General features: G+C 35.9%; 1 protein-coding gene across 6 annotated transcripts in view; it reads left to right on the top strand.

The window, feature by feature from the left end:
- Nucleotides 1–27,870, top strand: part of MEF2A (myocyte enhancer factor 2A) — a 174,109-nt gene that overhangs the window by 134,883 nt on the left and 11,356 nt on the right. For all 6 annotated transcript variants that reach the window (XM_058542341.1, XM_058542340.1, XM_058542346.1 and 3 more), the window contains one exon: nucleotides 14,728–14,915. In XM_058542341.1, the coding sequence (XP_058398324.1) occupies nucleotides 14,728–14,915 (188 nt within the window). The remainder of the gene's footprint in view (nucleotides 1–14,727; nucleotides 14,916–27,870) is intronic.

Genomic DNA, 27,870 nt, shown 5'->3' with positions numbered 1-27,870 from the left:
GATTAATAACTTAATTAAAAATCATGAGAAAGAAATAAAGAGACATTAGTGAGACAAAGTACAAAACATATAGTGACCTAAAGTAGGAATAAATGCCTAATTATATCTGCCACTATATTAATTGCTGTTTTAATGGAATTAAACAGATAAGACCTGTTGTAGAATCTTTTTGAACAGATAATTAAATGTGGGAAAATTCCTAAAGATCTTACCAATTATACATTAGGGCTGCTACACTTGTATGTGTATTTCCAAATATTTATAGTTTGTTTCTTTTCAGGTCTCTTTAGTTGTGTGCATGCCCATATACTCTTTTTGTGTTACATTTTCCCATATACTTTTATCCCCCCAACACTATCCATCTTGCTCTCTCTTCTACTTTCCAGCCTGATTAAGGCTGGCATCAATAATTTCTATTTCATTTAATGTTAATTTTAACTAGATCTTGATTTTATTTCCAAAATTATTTTTATTTTATGGAGTTTAACTATTTGATGATTTGTAATGTTTTTTTCCCTTGCCTTTATTTTTTTCCCATCCATCTGGCATCGTAAACATGGTTCTTCCTCCTATCAAACAAGTGTTTCAATTCTCTTGTTGTTTTTGTTTTTTCCTGTACTGTCCACACTTCCCTAAAGCTTTTTCACTATTCTTTATCTGCTGTGCACCTGTAAATCTAGATTTTGTCTCTGCTGCTCAGTTTTCTGTGTTCCCTTTGGCAATTTCAAACTCACACTTTGTCATCATTCTAATTTGACCTTCTACACGTAATCCTATGTCTTTTATTTCTTTTTTTCATTCATTTTTCTTTTTTCGTAAGCCTCCTCCCCTCTTTCTGGACCCTCAGGTTTAGAGGGTTGCATTAATCACACTCCTCTGATCGTGGCAAACCATCATTGGTCTGTACGAAGCATCTCAGTATGTTATTCGTTTATCCATTTTATAACTCTAGTCTACTCCCATTCTCTTCCTCCTCCCATTTATAGGCAACTATTTTAATATAGTTAGTGTTAATAATCATGATTAGTGAACATGAATTTTTATTAAAATTTAAAATTCCGAAGTAAGTATTAAAATATTATAAGTGCTTAGTGAGTTATTTAGAAGTCTACTTCCATTACTGCATGCACAGAGATAAATCTTGTTTCTTAAGTGTACGCCTCAACATCTTATAACACATAGGATTGGATGTCTTGATTCTTGATTGATGCATTCTCTTATACAGTCCTATGTCACTTAATGATGGAAATACATTCTGAGAAATGAGTCGTTAAGCGATTTCATTGTTGTGTGAACATCATGGAGTGTACTTACACAAAGCTAGATGGTATAGCCTACCACACACCTAGACTAAATGGTACTAATTTTATGGGACCACCGTCGTATATGTAGTCCATCATTGACTGAAATGTAATTATGTGGTGCATAACTGTATACCTGTTTTACCTGCAGGTAGGGGTAATTCTACTTAGTCTACTTGTCTGGATTATATCCTAAATGACATTTGTATTGTAACTGCTTTTTAACGTGTACTACCTCAGAATTTAGATTCAACTAGGTAGACATCTTGTATCACTTAATTCAGGTACCAACTGGAAGTAATTATTTTTGTGCAATACTTAGAGCATACATGGGTTTAGAGTTTTTTGCTATAAATTTCCCTCCCAAAATATATGGTCTGTCATAGGTATTTTAGAGGTGTTATTTTTGTGAGGAAGAGTCAGAAAATATATTTTAGCTCATTTTCAACAGTGGTGCCATTTTGATTTGGTAGTTTGGAAAAAATAGTTTAAACTCATTTTTACACCTAAATAAAGTCTTTATGAATGAAAAGATTAAACATTTAAAATTCCCAGAAAAATTTAGAAGAAAATATATTAAAAGCTGTGTGGGTATGATTTCTAATCTACATTTTTCAAAGTGTGTTTCTTGGAACTATATGAAAAGAAGGACCTATTCTATATGTTTGGCAAACTGTGTTAAATAAAACTAAACAGGTTTCTTCAATGCAGGACTTATCAGAACCTTAAAATGCTAACCTATTTTGTGAATCTTCCAACTTAGTGTATAACATATGGTTACTCAAAGTGATTTCACAATATAACCCTTCATTTTTGTTTTCTCATGAAAAGGCATCTTTCTTAATTAGTGTCATGTGAAACATGGTTTAGGAAATATTGCTTCTGATCTTAAGACGATACATAGAGGAGATAGTTTTTTGACTAATGAAAGCTTTCATAAGTCAAATGCTGTATGATCTCACTCATAAATAGAAGATAAAAACGACAACAAACAAACACATAGAGACAGAATGAATTGGTGGTTACCAGAGGGGAAGGGCGGGGTGGGAGGAGGGCGAAAGGAGTGATTAGGCACGTGTGTGGTGATGAATTGTAATTAGTCTTTGGTTGGTAAACATGACGTAATCTACACAGAAATCGAAATATAATGGTGTACACCCGCTATTTATGTAATGTTATAAACCAGTGTTACCACAATAAAAATAATTAAATAGGGGGCCGGCCCGGTGGCGCAAGCGGTTAAGTGCGCGCGCTGCGCTGCGGCGGCCCGGGGTTCGCTGGTTCGGATCCCGGGCGCGCACCGAAGTACTGCTTGGTAAGCCATGCTGTGGCGGCGTCCCATATAAAGTGGAGGAAGATAGGCACCGATGTTAGCCCAGGGCCGTCTTCCTCAGCAAAAAAAAAAAAAAAAAAAAAAAGAGGAGGATTGGCGGATGTTAGCTCAGGGCTGATCTCCTCACAAAAAAAATAATAATAATAATAATTAAATAAAAAAATAAATTTATTTAAAAAAAGATCCTTAAAAAAAAAAGAAAGCTTTCATAAATAAAATTGAGATTTGAAAAATGACATTCAGACTTCTGCTGTGGTGATGGCAGACTTGGTCATTTGAACCAACCCTTTCACTGAGGACAACTAGAAATGCTAGGCAAATATTTTTAAAATCTGCTTGAAAGCATTTGAGAACTAATAAGATAATGAAAAATTACTTGCTCAAGATCCAGGGAATGACAAAGACAGAGACTCAAAGAGGCGAGCCTAGCATTTATGGCTGCTTTTCCTCAGATGGTATTTGGCAGTTCCACAGTGGGATACCAAAGAAGCTGAGTATAAAAGCCTCAGAGACCTAGGGGGAGGGAGAGATAAAAGTTCTCTTTGATCACACAAAGATTTGGGAGATCCTAGTATACTCTTCTCACTTTGTGTTTAGACCCCAAAAGACTGGACCCTAGAAGTAGAGTGAATCAGAGATAAACAGTCCCTCGTAGTAGCTGTATCTCATATTTGCATCATCCGACTTCTTTTGTTTTTTTTTTTTTATAATTTTTATTTATTTTTTTTTCCCCCAAAGCCCCAGTAGATAGTTGTATGTCATAGTTGCACATTCCTCTAGTTGCTGTATGTGGGACGCGGCCTCAGCATGGCCAGAGAAGCAGTGCGTCGGTGCGCGCCCGGGGTTCCGAACGCGGGCCGCCAGCATCGGAGCACACGCACCCAACCGCTAAGCCACGGGGCCGGCCCCCGACTTCTTGAAAATAGATTGTGGTGATCTATTGTTAGGGGCTTCAGGATGCCTGAGAAGGTTGATGTTCTCTAGAAGAATATATAAGGGTAAAACACCATCCCAGGCCTTATTATTTCTACTTGGCACACAAGCAAAACTAACTCGGCACACTCCAGAAGCAATACAGCATAAATGAAAACCTGCAGAAAAAATGAACAATAGAACCAGCCTCTGGGAACTCTAGAACTTGGAGTTATTAGGCACAGACGTTGACTTTAACATAGCAATGTTTACTGTGTCAAGGAGATTAAAAAAAGATTAAGAATTTGGGCAAAAAAACTGGAAACTTTTTAAAAATGGACATTTTAGAGCTAAAAAAAGTAATAGTATTATGAACTTACAAGATACATTTAATAACAGATTAGACAGAGCAAAAGAGAGAATTGGTAAACTAAAAGATAAGGCAGAAGAAAATATCTGGAATTTTGGAAACACAAATGGATGGAAAAACCAAAAGAAGAATAACACCTAGAGGATACAGTGAGACAGTCTAACATACTTTAGAGTCCCAGGAGGCAAAGAGAGAGAAAATTGGCCAGAAGCAGTAACTGAAGAGATAATCACTGAGAATTTTCCAAAACTGAGAAAACACATCAAGCCACTGATTCAAGAAGCCCCATAAAACCCACGTGGGATACAGATAAACAGTACTTTAAGAGAAATTGAAATCTTACAGGCTGGAAAATCCTGAGCAAAGCCTACAACTCAGAAAGTTAGGAAAAACCAACAAACCTAAAGAGAGTAGAAGCAAATTATAAAGAGCAGAAATTACTGAAATAGAAAAACAATATAAATTGAATTAAATAAAAAATTAGTTCTTTAAAAAGATTAATAAAGTTGAATGTTATATTTTCATTAACATTCAATTCAAAATATTTTCTAATTTCCATCATAACTTCTTTAACCCATAAGTTATTTATTTATTTTGTGTGTGTATGTGTGTGTGTGTAAGATCAGCCCTGTGCTAACATCTGCCAATCCTCCTCTTTTTTTTTTGCTGAGGAAGACCGGCCCTGGGCTACCATCCGTGCCCATCTTCCTCCACTTTATATGGGACACCGCCACAGCATGGCTTGACAAGTGGTGCGTCAGTGCACACCCGGGATCCGAACCGGCGAACCCCGGGCCGTTGCAGCGGAGCGCACGCACTTAACCGCTTGCACCACCGGGCGGGCCCCTAACCCATAAGTTATTTAGAAGTATACGTCCCAATTACAAATGCGTGGGGCATTCTAGTTATCTTCTGGATATTGTTTTCTAGCTGAGTTGTTTTGTTACTGGAGAACTTACCTTCATATGATTAAATTCTCTGAAATTTGTTGATACATTTTTTTGTGGCCCAGCATGTGATCAATTTTAATCTATTATTTGTACACAAAAGAACACGAAAGAATTCTTTCGTACACGAAAGAATATAAACATTGAAAAGAATGTTTATTCTGTACTATAAGCATAGATTACAGATTCTGCTTGTTTGAAACAAATTTTTTTTTTTTTTTTGGTGAGGAAGATTGGCTCTGAACTAACATCTGTTGTCAATCTTCCTCTTTTTTGCTTGAGGAAGATTGGCCCTCAGCTAACATCCGTACCCATCTTCCTCTATTTTGTACGTGGGACGCCACCACAGGATGGCTTGATGAGTGGTGTGTAGGTCCACACCTGGGATCCGAACCTGCAAACCCTGGGCCACCAAAGCAGAGCACATGAACTTAACCACTATGCCACCAGGCTGGCCCCTAAACAAATTTTTCATACATAATATGTATAATTATTTATTCTTATTGTATCAGTCCAGGTTTAGAGATTTGTGATAGGCCAGTTCTAGATAGTTTCACTTTATCTTTAAACTGTATCATTTTTACTGATACTGTCATTTTCAAATGCATAATATGTTTACAGATGAGCTTTCCATTTGCCTTGTTTGTATTTTAATTTTTGTTGTGTCTTCTATCTGCTTCCCAAAAGTTGTGATGCTTCAGGCCCAGGTACTGTTGAAAGCAGAAGAATCCTTGAGCTTTTTAAGCATTGAACAAACTCAGGATAGGGAAAGACTTGTTATATAGGAAGCCAGAGAAAGCCTTACCGTAAAGGAAAAATTGATCAGTTTGCCTGTATTAAGATTAGGAACCTTTGTTCATCAAAAATACCATAAAGAGAATGAAAAGACAAAACAGAGCAGGAAAATATATATAGTATATATATAATAAACAGAGGGCTTTTATGAAGAAGACCTACAAATCATCAAGAAAAAGAAAATTGATTTTTGAAAATGTGCATGAGAACACAGACATTTCACAAAAGAAGCTATCCAGATGTCTAATAAATGTGAAAAGATGCTCAATCTCAGTAATCAAGGAAATGCAGAGTTAAAACCACAAACAGATAGGGGCCGGCCCCAGTGGTGTAGTGGTTAAGTTCACGTACTCCACTTTGGTGGCCCAGAGTTCGCAGGTTCGGATCCTGGGCATGAACCTATGCACCACTTGTCAAGCCATGCTATGGCAGGTGTCCCACATATAAAATAGAGGAAGATGGGCACTGATGTTAGCTCAGGACCAATCTTCCTCAGCAAAAAGAGGAGGATTGGCAAGAGATACTAGCTCAGGTACTAGCTAATCTTCCTCACCAAAAAAACCCGCAAAAACCACAAATAGATAGCATTCTACCTACCAAAGACCTAGGGCAAAATAGACAGATAATACCAGTTGTTCACAAGGCTATGGAAAAAACAAACTCTCATACTGATGATGGCAGTACAAATTGGTGCAACCATTTTGACTTATCTACTAAAATTACAGATATGTGTATTCTGTGACTCAGCATTTTCACTCATCCTTACATAATGTAGAGAAATGCATGTGTGCACCATGAGCACCAGGAGATATAGAAAAGAATGTGCATGGCATTATTTGTTACAGCCAACGTCTAGAAATAATCCAGATTTCTGTCAACAATAGAATGGATAAATAAATGATAGTACATTTATGTGAAGGAATACTATACTGTAATGAAAATGAAGAAACTACAGCAGTAATCAACAGCATGGATGAATTTCACCAAACTAATATGAATCAAAGAAGATAGATACAAATACTAAATGATTCTGTCTACATAAAGTTTGAAAAGCAGGCAAGTAAAACCATAGTGTTACCAATGCATGTATAGATAGATGGTAAAACTATAAAGAAAAACAAGTTACTGTAAAAGGGATGATAGTGGTTACTTTGGGTAGGTAGGACAATAGGAGTGTTTTAGGGGGCCCAATTATAGAAACTTCCATGGTTCTGGCAATATTCTTTTTCTTAATCTGACTGATAGTTACATCGATGTTCACTTTACGATAAATCCTTGATCTTTAGGTTTTTGTTTTGTGCACCTTTCTGTATATGTGTTATATTAATAAAAGTTTTAAAAGTAAATATAATATACTTGATATAAAAAATGAATTATAACCACAAATGTGGAGGCACTTTTAAAATTATAAGAGAATGTAATGTAAATTATATAGTATACTATTAATTTCAAAATCTAGAGAGAAAAAAATTCACACACTCCTACGCATTCACACTTACCCACAGAAGGACTCTTAGCAGTGTTTTGAGTCTTTGGACCTTATTGTCTACCTGTGACAGCTAGATATGCAGCCCCATCTTGAGATCATGAAGCAAGTCAGTATAAGAAGACAGGCCAACAAGCCAAGGATGGCAGAGTGGAAGGCTAGAGAGACTCTGGGTCCTCCATGTTGAGCTACTGAAACCACTGTGTCTGCAACCGCTTTTCCTCCGGTTTTCTTACGTGAGATATAAATTTTTCTCATTCTTAAGAGAAAAAGTAAGATAAAATACAAGCCACAGATAGGGGAATATTTAATAAATGGATGGGCATTTAATTTGTACCTGTATGTACAATTCAATAAAGAAACCCAACTAGTATTTTAAAAATTAAAAAGGATGTTCATTGTTGCTAGTAATCATGAGATTCAAATAAAAACGGCAAATAACACTTACTAATTGCCGACTATTACCACTTTTTATTGTGACGTGGAGAGCTGAGAAAGGTGTGGTGAAACTGATGATCTCATATGTGCTTGTGGCATTGTAAATACTAACGGTCTTTCTGGAAAGATTTTGGCAAAATGTTCCAGTAGTCATAAAAATGTTTGTACCTCTGAGCCTACTAATTCCATTTCTGGGAAACTCTCCTAAAGAAATAAATTAGAATATGCAAAGGCTTATTGCAACTTTATTTATAGTAGTGAATAATAGGAAGAAATCAACATATTCAACAGTATAAAAATTAAGCAAATTAAAATTTTCAACTGGATTCCTTTTTAGTTGTGATTTAAAACTATGCAAAAAATGTGCACTTGGAAAGTAAAAAGGAGAGAAATCCAAACTGATTATAATAGTTATGTTAGGATGGTGGAAATATGTATTTTCATTCTCTTTTTCTAGTTTCTGAACTTTGTGTGATGCTAGATTGGTATGGTACCTCTACAATCATAAAATGTTTATTATAGTAAATTAGAGCATTCGTTTTTTCCTTGTAAGGTGATAATTTTTTGTTTTCAATATATGTCATTGTCCAAATAAAACCTGCCACTTTTGTACATACTGTAAGTATATGCATCTTTCATAGTGGCAGTCTGATTTGGTTGACTGGATGTATTTGATTATGGTTTACTAGATATATTTCTCGACTGAGAGTTTTCATTTAATACTCAGGTAATACTGTAGTTCAAATGACTTGGGGAACTCCTTTTAACTTTGGACATATGTTTAAAGATCAAGCATTAAAATATCTCCGATATCCAGCAACTTCACTTTTAAAAAACATGTTGAGAAAGAGAAAAAAATATACTAGACTAGAAATAGAAAGGCTCAAGAAGCTCTTGGAATTGTTTAGGGTTGAGTGAAGGTAATAGGGTTTGCATTGTTGCAGAGCGTTGCCACTTCTAATTGTGGCAGTTAAAAAGAGATGGATGAGGCAAAAAACGTTGTAAAGAAAGAGTAACAAAGCTTGATAGTTCTATGAAAGTGGGGCTGGGAGTGATGGAGGATGACAGTAGTACAGGTGTTTAAAACAGGCAGAATTTGAAATCACAGAAGCATATCTGGGGAAAACTGGCCACCAGATGGTTGCATATGGACTAGAAATTACGAGATACAAAGCAGAAATACAAATTTGAGAGTCATATTGAGGCAATGGTTGAAACCATGGGGATGCATGAAGTCACTGAAAGAGAAGGAAAAATGTAGCCTCTTTGGGGCTGCCCACACAGGAGAGATTGAGAGAGGGAGTACAATATTCAGAAAGAGAAGCAGGAGGATCTCATGAGCACTGTCTATTTCATTTTTGGTTTGTGTGTGTGTGTGAGGAAGATTAGCCCTGAGCTAACATCCGATGCCAATCCTCCTCTTTTTGCTGAGGAAGATTGGCCCTGGGCTCATATCTGTGCCCATCTTCCTCTACTTTATATGGGACGCCACCACAGCATGGCTTGACGAGTGGTGCATCGGTGCACGCCCAGGATCCGAACCTGCGAACCAGGCAGCCGAAGTGGAGCGAGCGCACTTAACTGCTACACCAGTGGGCTGGCCCGGCGTTGTCTATTTTAGATAATAAATTTCTAATGGACAGATTCCATGTTGTCCATTATATAGGAATTTCCATTGAATCAAATAAATATGTCATCGGGCCAGCCCTGTGGCTTAGCGGTTGGGTGCACGCGCTTCGCTGCTGGCGGCCTGGGTTCGGATCCCAGGCACGCACCGACGCACTGCTTGTCAGGCCATGCTGAGGCGGCGTCCCACATACAGCAACTAGAAGGATGTGCAACTGTGACATACAACTATCTACTGGGGCTTTGGGGAGAAAAAGGGAAAAAAAGGAGGAGGACTGGCAATAGATGTTAGCTTAGGGCTGGTCTTCTTCAGCAAGAAGAGGAAGATTGGCATGGATGTTATCTCAGGGCTGATCTTCCTCACACAAAAAATAAATAAATATGTCATCAATGATTTTAAAACCCATGGTCTCTTTTAATTTTAGAAAGCTCATTCAGTTCGTTATACAAATGACATAATTTTATAGACTTTTAAAATGTATTTTTGTTTATTTATTGAATAATCATCTGAAAGTTTGTCACATTTTGTGAAAAATATGTCAAATATAAAATCAATTCTTGAACCTTGTTTTGGATGAATTTTTCAGAATCCTTTGAGATTTTCAAAATCTTTTGCGTGTCAGTTCAACTTCTCAATAGTAATAAAACATTAATGACATCATTGTCTACAATTTAGCCCTAAAAGAGTAGTATTAAGGGCATGGAGTGCTTTCCAGCCACGTGAATGCATTATTTCAGCTGATATGATATTCTGAAATATGAGCCAGATTGATATAATTGAATGACCTGCCTTAGAACTGTAGGACCACAGTAGAGATTAGCTTTGTTAAGTTTCTGGAGGCATTAGTATGCAGTTTGCTCAAGAGCGTTTTTGTCACATTTGTCACAACTTATAAAACCTGAAAAGACATTTTAACAATCACATTAAATTGTGCTTATTCATTTAGAGTTGGTACTTTAATTCCTAAATTTGTAGGCCATGGCAAGATGAATTGTGTACTGGACATATCTACCTCAAAAGTCTATCTCAACAATATCTTCATTTTTGTCATAAAAAATGAACTGGAGGTAAGAAGGCATATATTAGGTAGTATATCACTACATGCCACAAAATAACAAATGGTGCATATAAGATTCTGTTGTTTCAGACTGGCATTTTACCAAACGCTTACATCATCCTGTAATCATTATCTGCTGCAGACTCTGGCTTCACGCTAAGAAATACCATGCTTTTAGATCCCCTTTCACTCTTGTAATTTGATTCTCGTGGGTTACTATGGTATCATAGCTAGCTGAAAAGCATCGTAGACTCCACATGGGAAAAGAGTATCAGTGCTACTTGATAATACATTCTTCTAAATTGTATCTTTGCATCATCTTATAATGTATTTGAGAGGAAATACTGCTTTATCCTTCAGATTTGAGTGCAAATCAAGTAAATAAGAAACGTCTAAATATTATCAGAGAGATTAAGAACACACATTCATGCTATTATTTAAGAGAAACGTTAATCTGTACTTACTAATGTTAATCTGTCGTTTTATTAGTTTCTATTAAACCTTCTTATTTTTGAATAAAATTATTTGATAAGCATTTTATATCCAGATGACTTGCTTAGTAGTTGCCTCTGCCCAACTCATGGATGAGCTTTACTCCACAGGGGATGGCCGAGTGAAGAGATTGTTTTTTTAACAGCACTGCTTTCTGAAGCTTAACAGAGTGCAGGAAATTGCTCTCTGGGGTGTGGAAAGGAGGTTCAGCCCAGATTTAGTACACGCCTCTTCAAGATAATGGAAGCAGAATGCAGGAAATAGCCTCATAAGGTTAACTGACATACCAGTCCCCACAGCAAAATTAAATCACATAAACGAATTAAAATTTGTCACTTGGTAAAATAAAAGTTTTGGAGAAAGCAGGAGGAATTGGGTGAGAGTGAAGTGGAGTGGGGAGGAAACACTGATCATCTGGAATCATGACATTTTGAATGACAGCTGCTGAGGAGATACAGGCCTGTTCCTAAGTGCCACACCTCACCTCTCTGTTTTCTTTGTCCCTGGAAATGTACTGGTTAGGATCCAAGAAAGTTGATTATATCACATTGGCAAAACGTCAATTTTGTATTGTCATATGAATAATTCACCTAAATAACATATCTTTTTCAAAGTCTAAATATAAGCAGATATATTGAAACATCCATTTTCTTCAGCAGATTATCTTGAAGAACTTTATCTTTTTCTAGTTATATTTTTTAATTTTATAATTCACATATCTAGTCACCTATTCTTTATATACTTTCCTGAAAATATTTTATAAACTGCCAAAGTATGAATTTTAATTGGTTTTAAATAATATTTCTATTCCATTCAAGAAACTTTCATAGAATTAAAATGACCTGATAACCCAATACAAAAGCTCTTAAATTGAAGAATATGGGCAATACATACTTCTTTTTTGTTAATAACTCACTGCATTTCTTTGGGGCACACCATTTCACTTCTTAGAATACAGCCTTCTCCGTGAGATCATAGGAAGGTTTTTAGGCTGGTGTTAAGCACGCAGCAGACACTTAGTTTTGGTCAGACCCTACATGTATTTAACATAGATGTGAATATGTGTTTGTAACATCTAGTGTCTGTTTATTTTTGGTGGATTCTAAAGTTGTCTTTTTTGCTTTATATGGAAGGAAAGGAACAGAACAAATACAGCTGCCTTTTCCCTCTAGTGGTCACTGGAGCCATTGGCTCTCTGTGCTTTTCTGCCCCACCATCTCTTAGTCAACCTTGTCCATTCATGCTTTAGCGTATCATTTTTCTCACATTTATCCATCTTTCTGTAACATCTTTTGTCCTCTCAAAGTGCTTCATAATTAATCCCACAAAGTCTTCCCTAGTTAAGCCCACATACTTATATCAGTGCTTTGCTTTCTATTTCTTTGTAAGTTTTGTATGGTTACCCTTCATTGTGTTGCTTTTGCCCGTATCTTAAGTATAATTTTGGCATATTCATGCCTCTGTGTTGTATGCCTGCTCTTGCTAACTAGATGAAAAGTTGCTTGAAGACCATATAGGTTTTTTCTCCCTTCCTATACCCTCCCCACTGCACAGTGCTCTACACATAATAGATTTTTGAAAGTTTATTTCCAAATTGTAAAGGCAGTTCTATATTATTGTCTGATTTTAGATGGTTGCTACTATTGATGTATGAATGCTGAGTCCCACCCAGAGAATTTAAGAGGCCTGTTCAGCCATCCAGGAACTTCTAGTTCACATTCTGAATATTTTGTTCTTGGCCAGCTTGGTAATAAACACTAGGAATGGAATTCTTAAGCCAACAAATTTATTCTTTTATCTAGTGCTCTTAAATTAATATCTATGTACTGTAATAGAGTAGACGTAGATACTAGGGACTATTCAGAATGAAATAATAGTACAGTGTTCATGGCATTAAGTCTCTATTGCTGAAAGCACACTGTATACACATGATAAACTTTATAAAGTTGATGATTTCTTTAAAAATATGGAATAGTAGAGTGACCTATGCTGTATTTTTTGTAGGCATTTAACACTGTATTTTAGATTTAGAAATTAAATTTTCACAAAATAACATATATATATATATATATATATTTTTTTTTTTTTTGGTGAGGAAGATTGGCCCTGAGCTAACATCTGTTGCCAATCTTCCTCTTTTTGCTGAGGAAGAGTGGCCCTAAGCTAACATCTGTGCCCATCTTCCTCTATTTTGTATCTGGGTCACTGCCACAGCATGGCTTGATGAGTGGTGTGTAGGTCTGCACCCAGGATCCAAACCTGTGAACCTGGGCTGCTGAAGCGGAGTGCGCTGAACTTAACCACTATGCCACCAGGCTGGCCCCTCACAAAATATTTTTAAAATATATCATATAGTTAATGTTGTTTTCTATTCGTCCCTGTTTTATTTGCAATATACTTAGAAATTAAAATAGCATATGTAGCTTCTGTTTTATAAATGAACATTTTATTTACCTATATACTTGTTACTTGACCTTTTTTGTGTGTGTGTGTGTGAGGAAGATCTGCCCTGAGCTAACATCTGCCAATCCTCCTCTTTTTTTTGCTGAGGAAGACTGGCCCTGGGCTAACATACACGCCCATCTTCCTCCACTTTATATGGGACACTGCCACAGCATGGCTTGACAAGCGGTGCGTGAGTGCGTGCCCGGGATCTGAACCGGTGAACCCCAGGCCGCCGCAGCGGAGCGTGTGCACTTAACTGCTTGTGCCACCTGGCCGGCCCCGACTGTTTTTTTTATTAGTGACATTATCTGTACCATTGAACTACAAGGTGGTGAATAGTAACTATTTCTACTAGGAAACTATCAGTTGCAACTAACAGAAACCCACCTCAATTAGGCTTAAATAATATATTTACTAACTTTATTTAACTGAAAAGATCCAGAAGTGATAAAGACTACAAGCAGGGTAGGGCTCTTATTTCATTTATTGGCAGTTCTCCTTTCTCTATCAGCTTTTTCCTCATTCTGGATTTCTTCTGAGTCTTAAAATATCTTGAGAATAAAACGCTTCCTCAGTCATATTTGGAGGAATGCAGGAGCCTCCCTCACCACTGTATAACAGCTTCCTTACTAGGTTCTGATTGGACATTCCTGGATTCCATCACTGTGTGAAGGGAGAATGCCAGGTCATTGGCTAGGACCTGAGTCAAATGGCTGTCACCAAGCCAGTCTGTGGCAAGGGAGATTGAAGTGGAGTCAGCCCCACCCAAACCACATGGCTGCTACACATGAGGAGGACCTGAAGGACTGCAATATCCATGAAAATAGGGATGATCTCTTACATTTATTTTCTGTCTCACCTGGTGCCCAAAAGTGCTGTGTATATAGAACATATACCACAATGTACCTATTTTCTTATTTCCTTTAAGAGAATAGACAGTTCTATTAGCGAAAGTTAAAAAGCAGGAATAAGTGGATTAAAGTCAGATAAACTACAAATATTTAATGAAGACCATAATGGCAACTGAAGAAACAGAGCAGGGAAAGGTAGAGCTAAAAGGAAGAAGTACTTGGTGAAAATGAGGCATTAGAGCTAGTGCTGAATAAGCTGCAGTTAAGGAGTTGCCATGATACCTAGTTCAGTTCCCAAAACCTGGTGGGAGTGCCTTTGCTGTTGCAGGAATAAATGAATAGGATAGTCTCAGGCATTTTCTTATAGTATCTCCATTATCTTGGTCCCTAGTAGGAGATGCTCCGTTAGAAACCTGTCTTGTGTTTTAAGTATCTCTCAGCAGCTCCAAGCAGTCAGGCTGGAAATAAGTGATATTAGTCTTAAGGTTTATATGTATTTCAGACTTTGGTTGACTTTCTTTGCTTATTTTTAAAATACCCAAAGATACTGATTAGTTACTAATGAGTTTTCTTATAAAATTTGTTTAAAACTGGGACTGGGGAAATCTTTTCATATTTGTACCAATGTATTTTAATGACTCTTCTCACGTTAATGAATATTTCTTTTTTCCAGGGAATGGATTCGTAAACTCAAGAGCTTCTCCAAATTTGATTGGAACTACTGGTGCAAATAGTTTAGGCAAAGTTATGCCTACAAAGTCTCCCCCTCCTCCGGGTGGTGGCAGTCTAGGAATGAACAGTCGAAAACCAGATCTTCGAGTTGTCATCCCCCCTTCAAGCAAGGGCATGATGCCTCCTCTGGTACCTTAAACCTTTCTTCAACTTCATTCTTTAAAACACCTATTTTATACATAGTTGATATTTTCCTTTGGAATTTTCTCTACTTCCATAGGATCTAGACCTTTTCTTACTGAATATTTCTGTTTGAAATTAGCATTTAAGGGGACAAATCTATTTTAAATACACACAAATCAGAGTATGGAAAAATAGGAAATAAATCTGCTTAATGGTTATTTAAAATTAAAGCTAAATATGAAGAGATTATTATGCTTAATTTTATTTTTACTAGGCTGGAATCTTTGCTTAGAGATCTCAACCCCAAGCTGGTAAATTAAACATGACCTAAGTATTTCTTCTCTGTACTTTGCATACTTTCAGTAAACTATTATACGTGCTTTTCTGTGAGAGAAACACTAGATTATTTGTTAGAAAATTCTATATACCAAAGAGAACTATTGTAGAATAGAGAAGAATGCATAAAAATTTGAATGAGTTATTCTCTAAATAATTTTTCATTGTTTATTCCTTGTCAAATAACTTCCCCATTTAACTCTATAAAGAATACAGGTCTCTCCACCCCAGCCTTTGACAGTATCTTTATAGTTCCAGTTTCATTTGCTTTTGAATGTTGTGTTTATAAAGAAGAGGAGAGTACGTTTATCCCCCTTAGCCTCCTGTAGAAAAAATTAGAATATATATGCAAGTTTTAAAACCATTCTTAGTTTAGCAACTGTTTGACTGCTGACAAGCAACAAGATATGTCAAGTGTTCTGTTCTATGCAGCTGCTAAACTCGCCATTTGATTCTTTGCTAAGTGAAAGTGATGCTATCAGGCATTAGATAATAACTCTATATTTGTATAATGCTTTATAGCTTCTCAAACATCTTTATATACATTGTTTCATTTGATTGCAAACTGTGATCCTGGCTAGGTAGAGATGAGGAAACTGTGGGAGAGCTTAATACTTCTCCAGGGTAGTACAAAAGAAAGCCAGGACCCAGACTCTTGAAGTCAAAAAACAAAGAAATACTTTTTCATTTGGAGATACAGAAAGCTGGAAACTGTGGCACTCCCAGCCTTACAATGAAAAGAAGTTGGACAGACAAGTTCATAATTTTCCTTGAACACATTGTAGTCCTGAGATTTCAGGGGACCAACTGGCCCAGACTCTAGGGAGAGAAGAAATGCAGGGAGAGGACATTTGAGCACTGACTTATCTGGGTAAGACACAGGTAATAAGAGTTAAGCTAGGGTGATTGGTGAATTGCTGGAGGCCAAGTGTTCACTGGCAGGACTGTGTAAAATCCCTGGGGCTCTGATACAGGGAGAGTCCAAGTTCTCTTGTAGGCTTTTTCTCCATGAATCCCACTGGGTGCTCACAGAAAAGATTGGGAATGACCTGAAAAAGTCTCCTCTGTGGTATACAACTGAGAGAAGGGAAGAGTAACCACTGTAATAAGGCAAAAAGTTTTGCCTGGATCCTTGTCCTCCTTCTCTCCTGTGGAACAGAGTCTTAATGTGTGACAAGATGAACAACAAAAACTGTCACCCTTAGGGCACTGGTGAAGTCCCATTGTATCTGGGGAAATGGAAAAGGAAAAATATCTCAACCCATGGTGGAGGAGCAGGCACAATGCTAGGAGTGTGGCAGGATGACTGAGAAGGCCACAGCCTGAGACACAGCACAAACAGGAAGGCTTAAAACTGAGAATGAGCAGTCATTGGGGAAAACAAAAACAAAAACCCTCTGGCAAACCAATCCCCTGTTCCCTCCGGAGGGATTAGAGGCCTGTGGTGGATACCCTGAGGGTAACCATAGCAACAATGAAATGCAAACCCAGCCCAGTTCCCAGTTAAATTAACTCAAACCTTACACTAAAGGCCTAGCAGGAGGAAACACCTATAGGTCTGTAAGTCAGTAGGAATTACCCAAACTGAAATACAAAGAGAAAGAAGAGTGAAAACAAAACAAAAAACAGAACAAAGCCTCCAAGAGTTGTGGGACTTTATCAGATGGTTTAACGTATTTGTAACTGAAATTCCAGAAAGAGAAGAGAGAGAGCAGAGCAAAGAAATATTTGAAGAAATAATAACCAATACCAAGTAGGGTAAATACTACCACCAACATACATATTTAGGCTACTAGAAGCAAAAGACAAAGAGGAAAATCTTAAAGGCAGCCAGAGAAAAGAGACAGAAGAACATACAGAAGAGCAAAGATAAGAATTTATACCATACTTTTCTTTAGAAACTATGCAAGCTACAAAACAGTGGAGTAACATAAAGTGCTGAAATAAAAAAAACTCAACCTAGAATTCTATGTCCAGCAAAAATATCTTTCAAAAATGAAAGAGAAAAACTTTCTCAAACAAAAATCATGGGAATTTGTCAGCATACGTACTCCATGAGAAATGTTACAAGAAGTCCTTTGCCAGAAGGAATATGCTACCAGCAAAACCTTGGATCTATACAAAGAAATAAAGAAAAATAGAATAAATGGAGATAAAAGAAAATTCATTTTTCCCTACATTTTATAAACTTCTTATTTTAGAACAGTTTTAAATTTATGCAAAGATTGCAAAGATAGAACAGAAAGCTCCTATATGTTCCACACTCAATTTCTCCTGTGATTAACATCTTACATTAGTATCGTACATTTGTTTCAACTAATGAAGCAGTATTGATACATTATTGTTAACTAAAGTACATACTTTATTCAGCTATCCTGAGTTTTTAGCCTCATGCTTTTCAGTTCTGGGATCTGATTCAGGATATCACATTGCATTTAGTAGTCACGTCTCCTTAGCCTCCTCTTGGCTGTGATAGCTTCTAACACATTCCTTGCTTTAATGACCTTGGCAGTTTTTGAGGAGTAATGGGCAGGTATTTTGTAGAATATTCCTCAATTGGGATTTTTCTGATGTTTTTCTCATGATCAGCCTGGGGTTATTGGTTTGGAGGAGAAAGGCCACAGAACTAAAGTGTCGTTTTCATTACATCATATCAAGGGCACATACTATCAACATGACTAATGGCTATTGATGTTAACCTTGGTCATCTTGCTGATGTGGCGTTTCACGGGTTACTCTTTTTTGCCTTTCCATACTGTCCTCTTTGGAAGGAAGTCACCATGTGAGGCCTACGCTTAAGGAGTAGGGAATTACACTCCACCTCCTTGAGGGCAAAGTATCTACATAAATTATTTGTAGTTCTTCTGCACAGGTGACTTATCTGTTTTCTCTCATTTATTTATTTAATCATTTATATATTAATATGGACTCATGGGCATTTATTTTATACTTTGGGTTATAATATTACTAAATTCTGTTAATGTATAATTCTACCTAATTATAATGTATAATTCTAATTATAATGTATAATTCAATACTCTTTTATTCTGTTGCTCAAATTGTTGCAGCTTCAGCTTTGGGGACTTTTCAGTTGGTTCCTGTGCCCCTTTCACATATCCTTGTGGGTTTTTTGGGGTGAGGGGTGAGTGGGGGGTACTTTGTTATTTTCCAGTTACTACAAAATGGTCCAGGCTCATCTTGTATATTTCCTGCCCCAGTCCTAGAATCAGACATTTCTCCAAGGAAGCTTCGTTCCTTTTATTGGAGAATGGTATTAGAAACCAAGATCTGTGTCCTTTCTCTCTTTTTAATTTCTCCAAGAGATAGCTGACTTTCTAAAGAAAAGATAGTGGCAGTGAATTTTGTGTTTATGGCACATGTAAAAATAAAATGTATGACAACAAATGATGGTGGGGGAAATTGGAAATATACTGTTGTAAGTCCTTACTTTATACATGATGTAATATATATTTGAAGGTGAACTCTAATTAACTAAAGATCTATATTGTAAACTGTAGTGCAACTATAGAAAAAAATTTAAAAACGGGTATAAATAGTTAAGTCAATAGAGGAGATAAAATGGAATTATAAAAAAAGTTCTGATATCCCAAGAAATGGGAGAAAAAGAGAAAAATAAAGAACAGATGGAACAAATAAAATATAGCTAGTAAGATTATAGATTTTAATCCAGCCATACAAGTAATCTTATTGAATGTGTTCATAACATCGGTTAAAAGACAAAATGTCAGATTGCTTTAAAAAGGAAGATCATATTATACACTGTTTACAAGAACCCCACTTTAAATAGAAAGACATAGGTAAAAGGATGGAGAAAAATATACCCTGCAAACATTAACCAAAAGAAAGCTAGAGTAGCCATATTAATTTCAGATAGTGTAGACTTCACAGTAAGGAATATTATCAAGGATAAACAAGGACATTACATAGTCCATTTTCCAAGAATAAGTATCTTTAATGTATATGCACCTAACAGCAGACTTTCAAAATACATAAAGCAAAAACTGATAGAACTAAAAGGTAGAATAGAAATATCCACAGTTGTAGTTGGAAACTTCAGCACTCTTCTCTTGGTAATTGATAGAACAAGTATGCAGAAAAATCAGTAAAGATCTAGATGACCTGAGAAATATCTGACCAACCTGACCTCAGAGACGTTTATAGAACACTTCACTCCACAACAGCAGAACACACATTTTTCTCAAGCAGAACATTCACCAAGATAGACCATATCCTGTGCCATAAAACAAACCTCAACAAATTTCAAAAAATTGAAATCATAGATTATATTCTCTGACCATAATGAAATCAGTAACAGAAAGACAACAGGAAAATTTCCAGATATTTAGAAATTAAATAGCACAGTTTTTAGATAACCCATAGGTCAAAGAGGAGATCTCAAGGGAAATTTTGAAATACATATATATAACATATCAAATTTTGGAGACCACATAGAGTGGCATTGAGAGGGAAATTTTATAGCATTAAATGTTTATATTAAAAAAGAGAAAGGTCCCAAATCAGTAAGCTTTTACCTTAAGAAACTTGAGAAGGAAGAGCAAACTTAACCCAAAGCAATCAGAAGAAAAGAAAAAATAAAGAGCAGAAATTAATGAACTATAAAACAGAAAGACAAGAGAGAAAAGCAGTCAAACCAAAAGCTTGTTTTTTGGAAAGATGAATAAAATTGCTAAACTTCTAGCCAAGCTGACCAAAGAAAAAGAGAAGACACAGGTTATCAATATCAAGAATGAAAGAGGTTACATAACCCAAAAGACACTAAAAAATAAGGGGATACTACAAACAACTCTATTCCAGTAGATTTGATAGTTAGATGATATGGGCAAATTCTTTGAAAGATACAAACGACCAAAGAATTGCCAAAGTCACTGAAGAAGAAACGGTTAACCTGAATAATAAATGTCTATTAAAGAAATTGAATTCCTAGTTTAAAAACCTTCCAAAAAAGAAAACTCCTGACCCAGGAGGTTTCACTGGCAAATTCTACCAAACATTAAGAAATGATATCAATTCTGCATAATCTCTTTCAGAAAAATAGATGAAGAGGGAACACTTCTCACCTCATTTTATTCAGCCAGCATTAGCCTAATACAAAATCAGAATAAGGCATTACAAGAAAAGAAAACTATAAGCCAACATCCCTCATAAACTCTAGACATAAAATCTTCAACAAAATATTAGTAAATAAATTCATCAGTATATCCATCAAGACCAAGTGAGTTTCATCCCAGGAATGCAAAGCTTATTTTAAAGTTGAAAATTCATCAGTATAATTCACCATGTTAACAGAATTCAACATTTATTCATGGTAAAAAATCTTTCAGCAAACTAGGAAAAGAAGGGAACATTTTTAACCTAATAAAGAGCATCTACAGAAATCCTACAACTAATATACTTTATAAGGGGAAAACATTCAGTCTTTTAGTAATATGTTTATTCTCACCACTCATATTCAAAATTGTACTGGAAGTCCTAGCCAGAACAGTTAAGACAAGAAAAATAAATAAAATGCATACATATTGGGAAGGCAGAAATTAAACTGTCTCTATTCATAGAAGGCATAATTGTCTATGTAGAAAAGCATATAAAGATCTACAAAAAAAAAAAAAAAAAAAAAAAAACAACTCCTTGGACCAATCAGTGAGTTTAGTGAGTTTAGCAAGGTTATAGGGTACAAGATCAATATACAGAAGTCAATTGTATTCTTATACCAGCAATGAACAATTGGAATTGGAAATTAAAGAATACTATTTAAATAGCACCAAAAAAAAAAAGAAAGAAAGAAAAGAAATATCTAGGCACAAATCTAACAAAATGTGTGCATAATTGGCATGGTAAAAACTGCAAAACACTATTGAAAGAAATCAAAGACTTAAATGAATAAAGGGATATATCATGTTCATGGATTTAAAGACTCAATATTGTCACAATGTCACTTCTTAAATTGATCTGTGGATTAAACACAATCCCAATCAAAATTGCAGCAATCTTTTTTATAGATATCAACAAGCCAGTTCTAAAATATATATGGAAAGGCAAAGGAACTACAATAGCCAAAACAATTTTGAAAAAGAACAAGATAGGAAAATTTACACTACCTGGCTTCCAGACCTACTATAAAGCTACAGTAATTAAGAATGTGTGGTATTGGCAAAAAGATGGGCACATAGATCAATGGACAAAACAGAAAGCCCAGAAAATAGATCTACATGAAAATATTCAGCTGGTTTTTGAAAAAAGTAGTAAGGCGATTCAACAGAGAAAGGATAGTCAGTACAACTAATAGTGTTGGAACAATTCAGCATCCATATGCAAAAACAGAATCTCAATATATAACTCATACCTTATACAAAAACTCAAGGTATATCATAGACCCAAATGTAAAACATGAAACTCTGAGACTTCTAGAAGAAAACATTGGAGAAAACAATACAACAACAACAGTATGAATGATCCATAAAGAAAAAGTTGATATGTTGGTATTTATCAAAATTTGTTTTACTCTGTGAAAGGCCCTATTCAGAGAATTAAAAGACAACCTACAGATTAGGAGAAAATATTTGCAAATCACCTATCCAATAAAGGACTTGTATCCAGAATGATAAAACAATATACCTATTAGAATGGCTAAAATTAAAAAAACAAAAACAAAAACATAAAAATACCAAGTTCTGGTGAGGATGCAGAGCAACAAGGACTCTCATATCTTCCTGTGTGGAATGCAAAATGGTACAGCCACTTTGGAAAACAGTTCGGCAACTTCCTATAAAGTTAAATATATACTTGTCATACAACCCAACGATCCCATTCCTAGAGTATTTACCCAAGTGAATTGAAAACTATGCATATACAAAAACCTATGTTTTTCATAATCACAAAAAACTGAAAACAACCCAGGTGTCCTTCCAATAGATGAATGGATATACACACTGGTACATACAAAGGAATACTACTCAGCAGTAGAAAGGGATAAACTATTTATTCACAACAATATAGAGGACTCTTAAGTGAATTTTGCTAAGTGAAGGGAACCAGATCCAAAAGACTTCATAGTATATGATTCCATTTATATTTAATTCTGGAAAATGAAAAACAGAACAGTGGTTGCCAGGGGTGGGGAGAGGAGTTGACTACAAAGGGGTAGTTTGAGAGAATTTTTGAGGTGATGGAAGTATTCTGTGATACTGTGTTGTTTGATACATGAGTCTATGCTTTTGTTAAAACTCATAAAACTGTACAAAACAAAGAGTGATTTTTGCTATATGCAGTTAAAAAAAATCAACCAGGATTCCAGGAGAACTCAAAATGAAATGCAGACCATAACACATGAATATAACTGTATTAAAATGAGTGACATGATGATACTGAAGGGGATGAGGAAGAAAAGAGCTGGTCTAAATAACTTTGGAAACTTTTGACTGGATACTGTAAGGATAGAGACTAAAAAAAAATTGTTCCAAATCACTGTGCTGAAGATGGTAAATTTGTTATACACTCAAACACACACAACTTCTTTCTCTCTCTTAAACAAATAAATGAATACATTGTAGATAAAACCAAGTTTCTCAGTGTTGGAGAAAAAAGTTACAAATAAGCAAGGTGCGGGCCGGCCCATGGCTTAGCGGTTAAGTGCACACGCTCTGCTGCTGGCGGCCCAGGTTCGGATCCCGGGGGCACACCGACACACTGCTTCTCCGGCCATGCTGAGGCCATGCCCCACATACAGCAACTAGAAGGATGTGCAGCTATGACATACAACTATCTACTGGGGCTTTGGGGGAAAAAATAAATAAATAAATAAAATTATTTAAAAAAAAAATAAGGTGGGTAGGGGTGGAGGAGGCTAGAATAAACCTTTCTGGGTTGTAGTTGGAGGTTTTCTTATATTTTTTAAGCATATATACAGATAGATACAGAAATAGAGATGTGTGTACACACGAATTAGTATACCTCATATATTTCCTAGCTGTGTCTGCTGAGAGGGCCTTGAAACAATGACACTTGGTAACTGAGCACACCTAGCACTCAGATCTCAGTTTCAAAACATCATGCTCTACTAGAAGGAATGTGGACTCCTTGGAGAAGTGATTGATAGTAGTGTTGGGGCAGGGAAAACATAAGATGAGCCAGAGGTGCCAGAGGATAAAGGAAGTGCACATCCAAAGATTACAGGAACCAACCTTTCAGAAAAGCTCCCAGTGGACAAAACTAGAACATTTTAAGCAACAAAGTAACAATAGTGTTGGATTATAACCAAGGAATAAAAAATACTGAGTCTGTTACTGATATAAATAAATGATTGAATAAATAAAGGGAGAAGGGACAACTCTTCCTTAGAGAAGAATTCTAATTAATACATGTAGCAAGAATGAGAGAAATAGCAAATCACCATTATAACACCACAGTACAGAGAGAATTGTGGCAGGCCAGGTGAGTGGATGAATGCTAAAATTAGTGAGTGAACGTTTAAGGAGAAGTAGGATATTTGCGTAGCCTCGAAGTGTCTCTCCCCAAATAACTTGATTACAAAGGGAAAAATAGTCAATTCACAATGGAGAATCCTGGAAGACACTACCGTAACCAGAAGATCAAGGTTAACATCACTGCTAATAGGATGACATGTGTCTTCTGATCTCATGTGCTCAGAGGGTCGCATCACCTCTGTGGTATTCTTCCAAAAATCCATGCTGTCTGTCTAACTATGAGAAAAGATCAGACAGACCCAAATTGAGGGACATTCTATAAGATACCAGCCCAGTACTCTTTAAAAGTTGTCAGGATCGTGAAAAACAAGGAAAGACTGAGGGCACTGTCCAAGACCAGAGGAAACTAAGGATACATGACAACTAAAGGCACATGGGATGCAGGATCTGATCCTGTATCTGAAAAACGACATTGTGAAAAGACCAGTAAAATCCAAGTAAAGTCTATAGCTTTAGTAACTGCTATGTCATTTTATTAGTTTTGACAATTGTATCATGTTTCTTTGGGATGTTAACATTGGGGGCAGCGTGTGATGGTGTGCTGTCTTTGCAACTGCTGAGTCTAAAATTACTTCAGAACACAAAGTTAGAAATATATACTTATATAACAAAAAAATATACCCCAAAAGAAGGAGCTGAGAAAAAATGGCATTTAGGACAGTTATTTGCCTCACCTTTCAGGAACTGGATGTGGAATACCTCCCACTATCTTTCAGGAACAAAAACTACAGAAAGTTTCATTTAAGGCACAGAAATATGTTTATAAGAATTATTAGTAAACTGCAAAGTTTGAGGACAAACTACCTTTAGGCATTTAGCAACTTGTCAAGATTATCTCTGATCTTTTTTAAGAGATCATGAATCATCTCCATGGACTACTCAAAATTTGCCATGTAAACCACACCCCTACCACTGTAGGTTAAAGTGAAAACTGTACACACAGACACCCCCGCATAGTATTTTGATGTGTATCTTATAGTTGGAGACGTGTAAAAATATCTATAACAACAGTTAAAGAGCATTTTACCCACATTTGAAATAGTTTTAGGCCAAGTGATGGCTTTTCAGAATAAATAACCGGCCTCCCTCGTATTTTACATCATTTCTTTGCAGATAAACCTGCTTTCAGATTGGGACTTCATGTATCAGGGATGCTTATAAAGACATCTTTCACAGATTGACAAAGAAGCTTGACTTGAGTACTCAAGTAAAATAAGAAAGAAATGAGTTAGTAGATTATTTCTAGCAAATTAATATTTTCTAGATGTTTAGAAGAAAAGGAGCAAATATGTTTCATTCATCTCTTTTCTGTATGTGACTTATCAGTTCATTTCTCCTCCAGTCTCATTTTCTTCATGTGGTTTTTCTCCATTGAAATTATTTTATTCATATGAAAACTGTATTTGTAAATGATAAACATATATAGGTCTGTGTTATTTAAAACTATTATACTTACTAACAAATGTTTGAGTTCTTCTTGTTTCATAACACTGTGCTAGCTACCGTGGGAAATAAGAAAACATAAAATAGTTTCTGACACCAAGGAACACAGAGTCTAGTAGAGGAGAGAAGTGGACATGTTTGGCCAGGAGGGATAGGGATGGGAGGACTAAGATGTAAGTGTAGAGTTAGTATTCTTGAGGTTCCAAATATAAACTGGTGTCATGATTAGGAATCCTTTTTAAATATTGTCGCAGTAGCAAGGCTATGTGTAGGCGAGGCCAGCATAAGAGCAGACCAAGTTGTGGGGAGGGGTATCTTTAAATCTTGGCCCTAGGGAATTTAAAAGAATCTTTCCAGTCTTTTGAAATCAACTACAAGTACAGAGACAATAAGTAATTTATATTTGTATTCGTTGGGTATATAGTCATGTTTTTAGAGTTCCAAACAACTGCTAGTGTCCAAATAACATGTTTTTCTAAAACAATATTTTATTTTCGAGTACCAATAGTCTTAGTAACTCTCTTATCCCTCTTATATGCTGAGTGCAGTCGGAGGAAGAGGAATTGGAGTTGGTGAGTGTGGGTTTCTGCTTGAAGGGAGTTGAAAAAGATGTAGAAAGTACTAATTCTTTTAAATGTTTTTATATAACCAGTGTTTCCTTTGTTACACAGATTTTTTTTCTTGTTATTAAACACTATCCAAACACTTTGAATAACTAAACCAATCTACTGGTACTACAGAGTCTAGTTTTTCTATTTATAATATATATCTTGACCCATTTTATTTGTTGGAAGGAACATTGGAATAGAGCCTTTAAAAACAATAGCTGTCCATGATCACAAGACACTTGTTAAAGATTTTTTTTAAGGAAAGATACAAAATACCTTATATAGTTCCCCAAATTATTAACATATTTTTAGAAAATGACTTCACCCTCAAAGTTCCTCAGATTGTAACACAGTCTTGTGTTATTTCTCTTTCAAAAAGATTACATCATTTTTGGTGAGGTCACCTTTTTCACAGAGTTGCAGTTATTTCATCCTGCATGAGACGATCTAAACCACAAGGGGGGTTCCCTGTTTATGAAAAGGAATGTCTATAACTGACCATACACAAATTTACTTTTTTACTATCAGAAGATATTCTGTTCTTAAAAGTAGCTATTACCTTTTTCCAAATAAGTGATTTCTATTGGCTTTTCTTCTAGAAAATAAATTTGACTGAAAATAACTTTCAGTTGATCTGTTCTTCTTTAGGAACTAAAACCCAGACCTCCCAGAAGTGATCATATGAATTCAAAGTCAGCTGCTAATTAGATGACCTTAAGGGGAATACAAACTTGAAAATGTTTAGCGTTTAGAGTGGACAGGGGTTCAGATTGCATGAAAGCATGGGGGAAAGGCATTTGTTGGTATTACTTACATTTTATTGTTACATATATATGCATGCTGGTGTGTTTTGCACAATTTGTTTCTTTTCAGATAAGGTTGTCTGTCCTCTGTCCTTAAAATCAGAGATTGTTCTCTATTTACCTTTGTGATCACTCTCACAGTTTTGGATGTGGTTTTATACTGGTTAACTAAAATATACTAGTCAGCTGTCATTGTGGTGTTGGATTATATCATGTGCAGATTTAGACTATCTTTTGGGGGAAATATTTTACTTAATGATACAGAGTAATGATTAGCAAATGGAAGTTTATAATTCAAAATAAAATAATTCATCTTCAATTAGATTTCACTATTTACCCTTAAGAAGTTGTCATGAATGCTTCCTTGTGAATTATTTAGCAATATGTTGCCCTCTAGTGCTTCTGGAAGTCATTTACTCTTATAAAACTCAGTGCCATTGAGATTAGGAGCTCCAGTATTGGAGTCTCACTGTTAAACACACACCCCGACCCATCTTGAGGTCACGCCAGGAGATTGCCATGGAGGTGTGGAAAGAGCCAGCTCATGCTGTGTTAAGTGATCAATCTGTGAGAACAAATTAAGCCCAAAGTAGATCTCTTGTCCAGAAATTCATCAACATTATAAACTTGATGCTCAGACTAAAATGTATTCCCAGTTGTCATATATCACCTTTCCACATTCTTTAAATTACACCCTCAATTACAGAATCTCAAAGGTAAGTTTCTAAATCTTTGAAGACTATAAAATCTAGAAATCATAAAAATAAATATTTGTAATTAAGAAAGAAATACATAACCAAAAACTGTAAATAGTCGTTTATACTCTTTAAAGCTTAAGCTAATTCAGACTCTAAAACTTAATTTAAAATGTAGAGCTTTATGTGTCAGAGCCAAAATATAATCAGAAACACAATCTGTCAGAATTTAGAAAGTTGTTCAAATTGGTTTGAGCTCCAAAATATAATTGTGTGAGGAAGTACAGGTGCCCTGAAGCCTACACCAAAAACTCTTCTGGTGAAAGCCAGGCTATAGAGATTCCTTTAGAAGCTTTGCAATTCTAGAACAACTTTACTTCATGAGAGCTCCAAGGAAATAGCTATGGATCTGAAGGAGTAAATGTGTTTATCCTTTTTTTTTTTTTTTTTTAAATCAGTTATGTAGAAATCTTGGGCCAGGGGATTTCTTGGGACAATAATTTAAGGATACTGTCTTACATTTATGTAGAACTTCTGTTCCCAAAGCACTTCCC

Source organism: Diceros bicornis, chromosome 5, assembly GCF_020826845.1.
Source record: "Diceros bicornis minor isolate mBicDic1 chromosome 5, mDicBic1.mat.cur, whole genome shotgun sequence".
Lineage (NCBI taxonomy): Eukaryota > Metazoa > Chordata > Mammalia > Perissodactyla > Rhinocerotidae > Diceros > Diceros bicornis.
The sequence above is the reverse complement of the archived record's forward strand: the minus strand, read 5'-3'. Positions and strand labels throughout refer to the sequence as shown.